The sequence below is a fragment of the Artemia franciscana genome, chromosome 11, assembly GCF_032884065.1.
Source record: "Artemia franciscana chromosome 11, ASM3288406v1, whole genome shotgun sequence".
Lineage (NCBI taxonomy): Eukaryota > Metazoa > Arthropoda > Branchiopoda > Anostraca > Artemiidae > Artemia > Artemia franciscana.
The window spans coordinates 25,353,985-25,366,300 of record NC_088873.1 but is presented as its reverse complement, the minus strand read 5'-3'; the positions used below and the strand labels follow the sequence as shown (position 1 = coordinate 25,366,300).

The following is a 12,316-nucleotide window of genomic DNA, read 5'->3' as shown; positions in this document are numbered from 1 at the left end:
ATCAAATTTATTTCAAAAAAAAAAGCTGAGAGGCAACCACCAGGTATGGAAAAAGCTGCAAGAAGCAGAATTAGAAAAAATTCCAAAAGTTGCCGACATTTTAGCAGCACAACTTGTGTTTTGACAGTTTTTCTTTAAGCAAAAAGTGTTTTTATATGTAAAAATGGTATTTTCAGGCAAAATCTGCCAACAAATTTGAAAACTGTCAAGTAGCATTGCATAATTCAATTAACCACCTAAAATCATTTGTCCCTGATTGCATTTATGCGACATATGTGCTATGAGGAGGACAGGGTGGTTCACCTTTATGATAGTTTAATGGAAAGATAAGTTAAGATGGAGGAGTGGGATTAAAAAAACAACATTATTTTAGGTCCAAATATGTCGATAAAGCTCCCATCATTTATTTCAGTACTAACAGACAAACTAAAAACTAACTTTCTTATGAAGGGAAGGGGAAAACTGGCCTCACAAGTATCATCTTTTGTAATCTAAATTTTCTTTTAAGGGTATTTATTGAGAGGGGAGAGACTCGACTTCAGACAATATCTCACAGTCTTTACATGACACTGGAAAGCTCAGTTTTTTCCTCAAGAAAGTTAATTTGTAACTTTGTTTTTGCAACTGTTTATGTTGAATGGAACTACGGTATGCAATCAAAATTTTGTCACCCCCATGTGTAAGTACTGGTTATTAAAAATAAGTGTTTAACAAAAATGAGCCCAATTTTATTACCTTCTTCTATGGGATTATCGACGTCGAAAAACATCTCCTTTTTCTTAGATTCGACCACAGGCGTACTAACTTCTGACTCATCCTTCCCATACCAAACTCCCTCAGCATCCTCTTGGTCACTTTCCCTTAAAGGTGAAAAAACATTAATTAAAACAGATTAAAAGATCAAGAAGATTCTAAGTCATGCTACGACTCACTTAGATTTGTCCTAAATCACCTCGGCCGTACAAAATCAAGCCTGATTATGTGAAAAAAAAAACAACAACAGAAATTCTGAGAATTGCAGTTTGAAATTATCAACAGGTTATAATATTTACTTGTCCAAAACAAAAGTGCACACCTCCCGCTTTTTCAAAAATGCGTCAAAAATTGAGACCTATTTTTCTTGCGAATTTATAGCATTAAGCACAATATGAATAAGCATATTTAGTTCATAAGAGGCAGAGAATACCACCATGATCGGGAAAAACGATATTTCAAGTTATCTCTAAATTACACACCATCAAACTTGATTCACACACTCATATTCGATTTATACACTCCAGTCTATTTACTCTATATTTACGTACCATGATCTATCTAAGTTTATTGTCTTACTAAAGTTTTAATAGTAAGTCAATACTTTCACTTAATTTTAATTACTGTATATTGTAATTTTCACCTTCTTCTCTTAATTAAATCATCGAAAAAAAAAAACCACTGCGTGAAAAAGCTTTGAACGAGGACATAAAAAACGACAATCAATTTTCTCCTAAAAAAGGGACAGAATGTCATCAGAAAAAAAAACGTAAGATATCCATCCATCCAGCTTAAAGAACAGGTTAGGATTTGTCAATAGGCTCACTAGAGCCGGGCCTAGGGCCGCACTAGTGACGAGGCTGGAAGGGCCAAGAGCTCATAATGGCATGAGCTCTAGCAAAATTCTAAGAATCAATGGATTGATTTAAAAAGAAAATCAGAGGCTTCATACCGGTCGGGATCTAAAATAAGAGCTCTGAGATACGAGGTCCTTCTAAATATCAAAATTCATTAAAATCCGATCACCCACTCGTAAGTTAAAAATACCTCATTTTTTCTTTTTTTTTCATCTCCCTTCAGCCCCCTAGATGGTCGAATTGGGTAAAACAACTTATCAAATCAATTTGTGCAGGTCCCTTACACGCCTACCAATTTTCATCGTCCTAGCACGCCCAGAAGCACTAAACTCCCAAAAGTACTGGACCCCCCTAACTCCCCCAAAGAGAGCAAATCCGTTCCAATTATGTCAATCCGTATCGAAAACTTGTGCTTATTCTTCCCGTCAAGTTTCATCCCGATCTTTCCACTCTAACCGTTTTCCAAGATTTCCAATTTCCAAGATTTCTGTTTTCCCCCTCCAGCCCCCTATGTCCCCGGATCCGATTCAAATTGAAAATGGAACATCTGAGACATAAAATCTTTCTATATATCAAGTTTCATTAAGATCCGATCACCCATTCGTAAGATAAAGATACCTAAATTTGTACGTTTTCCAAGACTTCCGGTTTCCCTCTCCAACTCCCCCAAATGTCACCGGATCTGATCTGAATTTAGAATAAGAGCTCTGAAGCACAAGATCCTTCTAAATACCAAATATATTAAGATCTGATCACCCGTTCGTAATATACAAATACCTCATTTTTTCTATTTTTTTCAAATTACCCCCTTCTCCCAGCTCCCACAAAGAGAGTGGATCCGGTCCAGTTATTTCAGCCACGTATCTTGGACTTGTGCTTATTCTTCCCACCAAGTTTCATCCTGACCTCTCTACTCTAATCCTTTTCCAGGATTTCCGGTTCTTCCCGCCCCAACTCCCCCCAATGACACTGGATCGGGTCGAAATAAGAGATCTGAGTTACGAGGTCCTCAAAAGAAGCGTCAAAAATTCAAATCCGTCCCTGTTAAAAAATCAAAAAGTCTATAAAATTTACAAGCTCCCAAGGATGCACTTCCACGGTAGTATATTTTTTTTTTCAAGTACTTTTTTAGGGGGAAGAGGGCTCTCCCAAGCACACGCATATGCGTTGGGATGTGAAAAAGTAACCAGTATTGATAAGAGGTTCAGGATAAAATCGTTCATTAAAGTTTCTATGTCATTGTCTACATTATTGTGATTTGCTTCTATTATCTTTATTTCTTTTTTTACTGGACGCAAACGCTCTGCTCCATAAACACATAAATTGTTCCGTGGTGGTTGTTTTTGAAACGACAAGGCATCTTTTCCCATCATTGCAGACAGAGCCAAGGTATTAGTTTCATAAAAACATCACTTTTTCCTTTTCATTTATTTTCCCATAACTTTTTTCAAACAAGAGCTTCCTGGTGAAGAATTTGCACGCCTTCTTTTGTGAATACCCTTATTTATCCCAGTTTAAGTGTCGGTTGGCTATGTAAATACATCAAGGAGTAATAGTGATACAATTCTTGTGGTGCCCCTGAGAATCGATTCACAAATATCTGCTTATTACTGACAAATTCAATAACCGCCTAGCCACTGGCCGTCTTGCCCAGTGTCTGAACTCGAAACATGGCATTTTGTGGACTGCGCTGTCAATCCCCCTAGGCACATGAAGCACCAAACATGGCGCAAGAAAAGATCCCTTGAGGAACAATTCGAGTTGCGAGAAAGAAGTTCTTTCCTAGCACCGGTTCTGAGGTTCAAGGGCCGCTTATCAGCGATGGCTGGCGAGAGCTGGACGACTCTCCTCTCTTTTCGAAGGACAGGCAGTGCCTGCGGAAGGCGGTCTGAAGCTGGTGGCTGCGGTTCTTAGAGATGGCGGAAAACAATGCAGGTCCCCTTGATGCTACCAAGGAAGTTTCTTCTAAAAAAGTAAAAAAGAGACAGACAGCTAATATTTCAAAATACCGAGTTTGAGGGGGCACAAATATCCCAGCAGCTGTTGGTGTTATTTTTTCTGTTGGGAGTGGAAGCAACAGGCCTTGGTGGCCTGAGACTCAAGTCACTTTTATAAGTACAACACCGTACTAATAATAAGGTACTAAGTCAGCAAAATTCAGGAGAGTTAAGGATTTTTCAAAATGGGAGTGGATCTGTTAAAACAATAATGTATTTTATGACCCCAATATTCCAATTTCAGTAAAATTAAGTTTTTTTATATTGTTAGACGGGTCCATCAAATCAATCCCAAAGGAGGGGGGGGGGTGTAAGAATGGCCCAAATCCCCCTGGTGTAAAGGCAGCAGATATACGTTACATAACTGAATCAAATGTAGAAGCATTCACATTCACATATTTTCTCACTAAATCCAGATACATAAAGTAATTTAGATACATGGTCCTATACACATCCTACCTCAAATAAAATTACAAGAACAATAATCCTTAGAATTACAGAAGAAATCTTTATTGTAGAGAACAATTTCTAGCCTTAGCATTACTAATGTTATTCCTTTAATCCCATCAGTTTTCAACTCTAACATATAAAACGGTGCAATCTACTTATTAAAAAACTTAAAGATGTCCTTCTCAGATAACTTCTCCTCAGAACCTATTCCACGTGGCAATCGACCACTTGACGACACTAATCAAATAATCATACCTCAAGTTTCCTGCCCGAATTAAACAGTATAAGAGAAGTGTCGATAAATATTTGTCCTCTGTTGAACTCATTAAGGGGTTATGGGGCAAATATCCTCAGAGGAAGGATACAGGATACTCTTGTAGTGTGTTGACTAGTTTCAAAGTCATAGCGTACACAAGCAGTTTTGCAAGACAGTTTCCCAGAAGCTGGCTCACTTACAGCTAAATTTTTTTGACTATGGAAGGGAGATTTAGAGTCAATAGCGTCCCAGGAAAGAGGATAAACATACTCAACGGTGGAAGCTCATCCTCTTTTGCAACCATTAAAATAGACTTTGTCGGTAGTGCTTATTGCCAATGCCCCTAAAAGCGATTTTCATTACAAATATACTAATTAAGGCTTTAAATAAAGGACTCTTACCGCAAAATGTATTCTCTATATTCTTTATAGAGTTTTTCTTTGGTTTGGGTGATTTCTTCTTCAACTTCTTCCAGATGGGGCTCAATTTCCTTCATTAAACTCTGCAACTTATTCAGTAATCTTCCTGTTTTTGTCTGTAATTAAAAAAAAATAAACACGTAAAAACACATAAACTACAAAGTCGTCTCAGTATTGAGCTACAGATCTACTACAAACTTGTCTCAGTAGTGAACTACCTATCATTAGTTTTGCTACATTATTACTCCATCCTCCTGGTTCAAGGCTTCTGCAATTACCCCCACCCCTTGAAGCCCCCAGAGATCCTTATTTTTTCATAATCTCATCCGGTGTCCAGCCCTTCTCATAGTAAGGGATTATTTAGCAAATCCATTTTATGCACGTAATATTTGTCAATCCAGAGAAGAAACAGCGAATAATCACAAAAATTCGCACAAGAACATTTTTACGATCCAGCACTTGGTAATGACCCTTTAGCACAAAACTGAATTTTTTCTGAAAAAGTTACTTTTTCAGGCTAAAAAAAAATTTACCTTTTTTTTTTAATACTCCAACAATGATCAGGAATAATCATAATTTTTACTAAAATTAATATATTAATAATGAAGATAAAAATTGTTTTTGAAAGAGACGCAACTTCGGTATTGGTCTTCCATCATACAAAAAGAAGTCCAAACTTTAATGTCCATTAACTAAAAATTAAAAAGTTAAAAAAAAAGATATGTGGACACAATTTTTAGAGAAAGAAACAAGCCTTACCAGTTACCATCCAACACTGAGACCCTAAGTGTCAAAAGTTCATTTGTTGTTATTGTTGTTGTTTATGATTGTATACGAAATGATTCAAAACGATAAGTGCATATTCACTTATTTCCATTAATTAAATGGAATAGTAAGATGTCCGTCAAAGAGTTTTTGAATTCCTTCGATTAGAATATAAAGTGTTTTCGAAGTTACTTTTTACAAATATTAGCCTCTACTTCGGATGTGAACGTCTTGAAACAAACAAACTATCAAGCCCACATTTCCCACAAATGGCTTCCCATTTTCACTGCAGTTGTTACATATTCAAGGATTTCTGTACAAGCTGATTACAACGGGTGTCCAATATCAGAACATTATAAGTACATATTTACACAAGCGCTTAATATTCACCTTAGTTGTTATTTAAGCACTTTGAATATTTTAATTGTAAAGATGAGGCTAAAATTGCAATTTAAGCATTTTGAAACAAACAAGCATAGTATCCACCCTACATTGCTTCACAGATGGCTTGCAATTTCTACGACAATCTGTGTCAAAGGCTTTCTAAGATTCTTGAATATAAATTTGAGAGAATATTACAATATATAGATAGTTCAAAAGCAAAACGAAACAGTATATATCTCCTAAATAGCATTTCATTCCGCAAAATTGGTGTTTAAGGATTTTCAATGTCTTTGATTAGTCAACTCTGTGCATAGACTCAATAAGGAGCGATGTGTCTCACCTGTTCAATTTTTTTCCTGCCCTCACTATATAGGGCGGATGACCGTAAAAGATCAGGAGAGGGCTCATTGAATTGAAAATTCTGAGATCTAGCGTCCTTTTTATAAGAAGAAACTTACAGGAAGGTATTGTATCTCACTTTGTGCCCCCACGCGCCCCTGATGTCAGATCGAAATTTCAAAGTAACTTCTTTAACTAAAATAGTGGACAAGATAAATTCAGGGAAGACTTGATCCAAGAAGTCCCAATGTCAAGGACGCTAAACTATCCAAATAGATCAATTCAAGATAGACGCTCTGGAGGCCCATTATGAGTCAGTTATTCGGTGAGAGTAATCCTGTATGATGCAGCAGTTTTGAGCTTTGACGAGTAGGCTGAAGCATTCTACCTCTGTCCCAATTGTACCTGAAAATACTAAGAGCATCTGGTAGAAAAGGGGATTTATGTTGAACTACAAAGCCCATTTCGAGACTGCTAACGCACCAGAGTAATCAATGACCTGGGAAACCTTTGGGCCACACAAATCCCAAGTGGCAACATGAAAATGCAAGACCAAGCAAAGAACATATGCTATGGCGTCGCATGAGAACATGCCTTTGCTACCGACAGAGCCTGCTCCTACCCCCTAGATTTTAAAAACTACTCTTTTTGTATCTTCGTTGAAAAATCAAGGAAATCCTCCTCACTTTCCCCATAAATTTAGGTGAATTTGCTCCGCCGAATACTAGCGACCTTGACGACCAGAAGGCACATCGTTATATCATTGACATCATCAATGAACCTGTTAAAAGAAGAATTTAAGAATTGCAACTTGGAATGTGAATTTCTTAAAATGTGACATAACGCATGCTTTTACAGCCCAGAAATGTCACCATATCGATCAGATCAAATGGATATCCTTTCAACATCACAACCACAGCAGCTAACATACCTACATACAAGTCTTTGGACCATCCCAAAGGCCATTTCTGATGAACTGCGGGCAGGCCGAGACAGACGTAAAAGTCAGAATCTTTTAGCAATAGGAGACTGCGATACAATGATATAACTCTACTCTAAATCAGAAGAGCAGAGAAATGTTGGACCACAAGGGCACAAAACATCGTCTAAATGAAACTAGATCGCTTAAGCTTGGAACATAGAATAACCTATTTCTTGTGAATCCTTCCGGATCAAATATGTATATACTTTCCCGTGGAGATCAAGAGACGGCAGAACACTTGAATAACGTCCCCTCCTGCATTTAAAGAGGCAACAAAAGTGCAGAAGTGACTTGAGCCAAAAATCTGCATGAAGATATGGTACCACGAGAGCTCTATAAAGCAAGCGCATCTTTGACCAGCATATTAAACTACCTTCTGCAGATGATGTAGAAGAACAATTATGTCCCAAAGGAATTGGAGGACGCAAAAACCTCTCCGTGCTTAAGATGGACGACAACAGCAACTGTTAAAATTATTAAGACATCTCATGCATGAAGACTACCAGAAATACTCTATCGTTATCATCGTAAACATACTTAAATCAGAAAAAAAACTAAACACCAGAAAAACAAGTTGACTGCCACAAAGAAACAGAAAGGGTTGATCACAACTTTTCTCTGATGAAAAAGTGTTTGATCTATGATCAAGAAATCATGCCTTTTTTGAGGCTTAATGTTGGCATTTGACTCAACCCTTAACCTGGTGTTCAGGGAGATTATGCTTCGAGATGGAATCTCACCAAAGTTACTGAATTTGAACAAACTTTATTGTAAGAACACATGTAGCAACACCATAGTTACGGAGAGGTTACAAAGCTCTTTGAAATCACCTATACTGTGCAGCAAGGTTGTTCATTATCTTTGATCCTTTTCAACTATACAATTCGCTGAACATTCAAAAATTTCAAATAGATTGAGAACAGATCCAAGCAGTACAACACTGATAAACTGGTGGATCAATTATACAGACGATGAAACAATCTTCGCTAAATTGGCCTCCTTTGCTGATGAAATATTGAAAAAAGTGCAAAACAGTGTTAGCCTTGTAAGCCTATACTTCAGTGCTCCCAAGTTTAAGCCCAATTAAACAAATACATCCGTATTAATTAATGAACAATATCTTGAATTTCAAGCCAGACTTCTGTACCAGCAGTCACTTATCAAAACCAAACGCACTGCCATAAATGAAAACTGGGCAGAAGTAAATGAAAGTCGGAGGATTTTCGGTTAATTTGGAAAATAGTTTCAGTAATGAATTTCCTAGGAGGGTGTAAGAGGGAGGGTTTGACTAGATTGGGATGGAGGAGGGGGAACCGTAGCTCGTGTACCTCACTTCAAGTAAAATTAAGACTCATCTCAAGTTCATTAAGCAATACAAGAGTTCACTGCCATTTCTCTCTTCTTACAAGCATGATAGTTCTACACATACGCAGATTTGATTACACATTTCTATATACTTATAGTTCTAAAAATGTAATAAACTAAGACTAGACTCTGGAATAGCTTTAAAATTAGCTCTTCAACTATTTTGTACTACCCATATGCTCTGTAAGTTAAAACAGTCTCTTTTCTCCTAGGTTGCATGTCATACTAAAAATTAAACTCATAATAACACTGCTACCCCTAATGCACATCAATATTTCCAAATATGTATTCAATTTGATTATATGTTCAGTAATAATATACCATTTTGGCTAAGTATGACAAAAAGAGACAACATGTGACAATGAAGAAAAACGAGGTAAATTCACAGCAAGTGGAAAAAAAAACGTAAAATGTTTCAGCAAAATTTCTGGGAATGAATCACTGAAACCCATAACAAATATAAATTGGTCTAGACAAGCTTAGAACATGAAAAATTACCACAAATAAGAGTTGAGCTACTACCCCCTACAACCCTCAAAGCCACAGATGACGTTTTTGTTATTGCTGAAATCAATAGGTATTTTGTACAAATATATCTCGTCATCAAATATCGTATGCATCATAACTCTGCTTTGCAGTAGAATATAGTTTGAATGCATCCAACTACTTACACGCACACACGCTAACGCACACGCACACGAACACATGCACAAAAAGACCGCTAGTTTCCCTCTTTTATTATTTACAGCCAACAAAATTTTGTATTTCGTTCGCTTGTTTTGCCTCCCCCTCTCCCTTTTTATATGTCCCTTAGGATTTATTTTTTATATGTATATAATATCTAATTCTTTAGTCTTCCAAGCTTTTTACCTTTTTTAATATTATGTGACACTGTATTTTAATTACTTTGACTAAGGAATGATTTTTTATGCTCTTATTATTGTTTTGACATTGTTTGCCAATTTTTTAGTTTTCTTATTTTTATTATTTTTTTACTTGTTTTGTTTTTTTATGACTCCGACATTCAAATTTGGTCCTTGAGAGCTTGTGATAGAAATGTTTCGAAATAAATATCTTATCCAAAAAAATGATGACGGCTTAGTGGAAGTCCCGGCCAAAATGTTTGTATTTTTATTCTTTTGTCGTTATTTGTGTTTTGCCTTGTTTTTCTATGCTGTCCTTTGTTTTCTAGTTTAAAAATCAAATCAGTAGTTTTCGAAACAGTCAAATTAATTAAATTGTTATACAAGAAGACAAAATAAGTTTAATGAAGAGTTAGAGAACAACAAAGAAATAATTTCTCATTCATGTCTGTATTTCTAAATTGCTTAAGCAAATGATAGCTAAATTATTGAACTGAGACTCGGTCATATTGCAAAAACCAAAAGACTGGAAGTTAAGTAAGTTACAGAGCTTAAAAGAAGCTTCTTTTTTGTACTAACCTTTTCACTGGTCCTTATTTGTTTTTCCATTTTTTCAACTAGCTGCTGAAGTTCTTCATAACCAGAAGCCACTAATTCAAACTCACATTGATCTGGTTTTCGAGGATATACTTGTAAATAATTTTTTTCAACGCACTTATCACTTTGCTCTATGTCTTTATCCATATCATCTTCTTTTTTGACAGATGTTATCGTTCTTTCACAATTTTCATTCTTAACAATCAAATTTTCTGGTTCAGAAGTCAGTTCACACTCATTAACAAGAGTGACCTCATCTTTTTTGTCTAAAATTTCCTTTTTATCTACAGTGTTTTCATTAGCAGAATCAGTCAAGGTATTTGGACTAGCATCATTGTTATGAACTTTTTCATCTTGAACTTTATTAGAAACTAAACTAACAATTGAGCTTCTCTCATTATTTGATTTTTTCATAATTATATCTTTATCTGAGTTTACAGATATTGAAGTGTTTTGTGTTGACAAGGAAGATTCCTCTTGTTTAATCTCCACTTGAGATGCATATATCTCAGCTGAAGAACCTGATTCAACAGCAAGGTTCTTTTCACCATTCAGTTTTAAAGAATGATCTACTTCATTCAAGGTCAATTCAGTTTGTGTCTCGTTTTCATTATCACCTATTTCTTCATTTGTTAAAGGCAACACTTCCTCTTCAACTTGAAAATCGGTTTTGAAATTTGAATGAGCAGATTTCATGAGTAGCCTACTTCTACCTTCACGCTGTGTCTGAAAATAACCATTTTCATTCACCCCATTGTTCTGCTTATTTTTAGAAGATTCTAGTTCAGAGGTAAGTCGTTGAGCTTCAGAACCTTCAGCATTCTGCTTTAACTCAAAACTGCTCTTAGAGGTAGAAGGTTCTGCATAGTAATCGTTAGATTTAAGGGATGATTCTTCGGGTATGCATTCACTATTGATTCTTTCAGTTTCTAATCTAGTGTGACAAGAATATTCAATCCCTTTCTCAACAGACGTTAAGGAACTTTCTGGAACATTTCCGCATTTATCGTTGTCAGCAATATTTTTTGTTTTTGGATCACAATTTTCCTTTTCTTTTGGAGAAGCAAAAGATCCATCAGCAGAATCCTTGGAAGATTCAACATCTTCAGAGGTTTTACCTTCACATATTACAGTTTCAGCCGTACAACTTTTACGAATACTGTCTTCTTTCTTATAGGCTAGGTCACTTAAGTCTTTGTTTTCCTGCACAGAAATAGCACTTCCATCTTTTTGACTGAATCCACCTGAGCCTGACTTATGTTTGTAACAGTCAGTAGCATTACTTTGAGAGGCAATATCACGAATGTTTTCTACACAGCCCTCACTATTTTCTCCAATAGCGTCGGAAAGGATTTCTCCATTTCTTGTTTTGTTTTTATTTTCTTCCTTTGTTTCCTTCTCACTTGTAGTGTCTATATTTCTGGAAGTGGCTAAGCAGCTACCGTTTTCAGGAACATGTATATCACTGTAAGTCTCAGATTTATTGGTATTCCCATGACTTGTACTAAGTGTAGCACTCAAGGTTCTACAGCTATCTTGTAATTTTAGATTGCATTTACGGCTGTCGCCTATAATTTCTTTTTTCTCAATAACTTGTATTTTCTTAGTCGATTGTAAATGCTCTTTTTTTCTAGGTCTTCCTCTCCTACGAGGTGTCGCAGTTTCGGTGCTTTTAATTAAGTTTCTTGAGTTGACAGGACGCACAGAGTCAGTAATTTCAGGTGAATCTGCAAGGGGAGCTTTAGAAGTGATTTCTGCAGTAGTTTTGACAGCACTACTTATTACACTACAAATTCTTCCAACTTTAGTAGGTTCACCATCACCTCCTGCAGGAGAAGCATTTCTTAGAAATCTACCTTTTCTTCTCTTTGCACTGAGAGACAATGCTTTAGATTCCTTGTTAGTCTGAAAAGAAAGGCATAAATATGATCAAGATTTAAATAATAAACCGCAAGAATACGATTGACAGCAGATACATCACACTTTATAGTTGGACTAAATGCAATGATACCAAGAGCTAAGAGCTCATATGGCACTTGTGACGAGGTCGGAAGAGCCAAGAGCCAAGGGCTCATATGGTATGAGCTCTAGAAAAATTCTAAAAATCAATATATTGATTTAAAAGGAAAATCAGAGGCTTAATGCCGGTGAGGATTTAAAATAAGAGCTCTGAGTCACGAGGGCCTTCTAAATATCAAAATTAATTTAGATCCGATCACCGACTCGTAAGTTAAAAATGCCTTAATTTTTCTAACTTTGTCTCTCCCTTCAGCCCCCCAGATGGTCAAA

General features: G+C 36.2%; 1 protein-coding gene across 3 annotated transcripts in view; it reads right to left on the bottom strand.

Moving 5' to 3' along the window:
- The window catches only part of LOC136033010 (uncharacterized), a 53,096-nt gene that overhangs the window by 5,924 nt on the left and 34,856 nt on the right, over positions 1-12,316 (bottom strand). For all 3 annotated transcript variants that reach the window (XM_065713542.1, XM_065713543.1, XM_065713544.1), the window contains exons 5-7: positions 10,010-11,932; positions 4,715-4,848; positions 736-860 (exon numbers count right to left, since the gene is read on the bottom strand). In XM_065713542.1, coding sequence (XP_065569614.1) covers positions 736-860; positions 4,715-4,848; positions 10,010-11,932 — 2,182 coding nt within the window. The remainder of the gene's footprint in view (positions 1-735; positions 861-4,714; positions 4,849-10,009; positions 11,933-12,316) is intronic.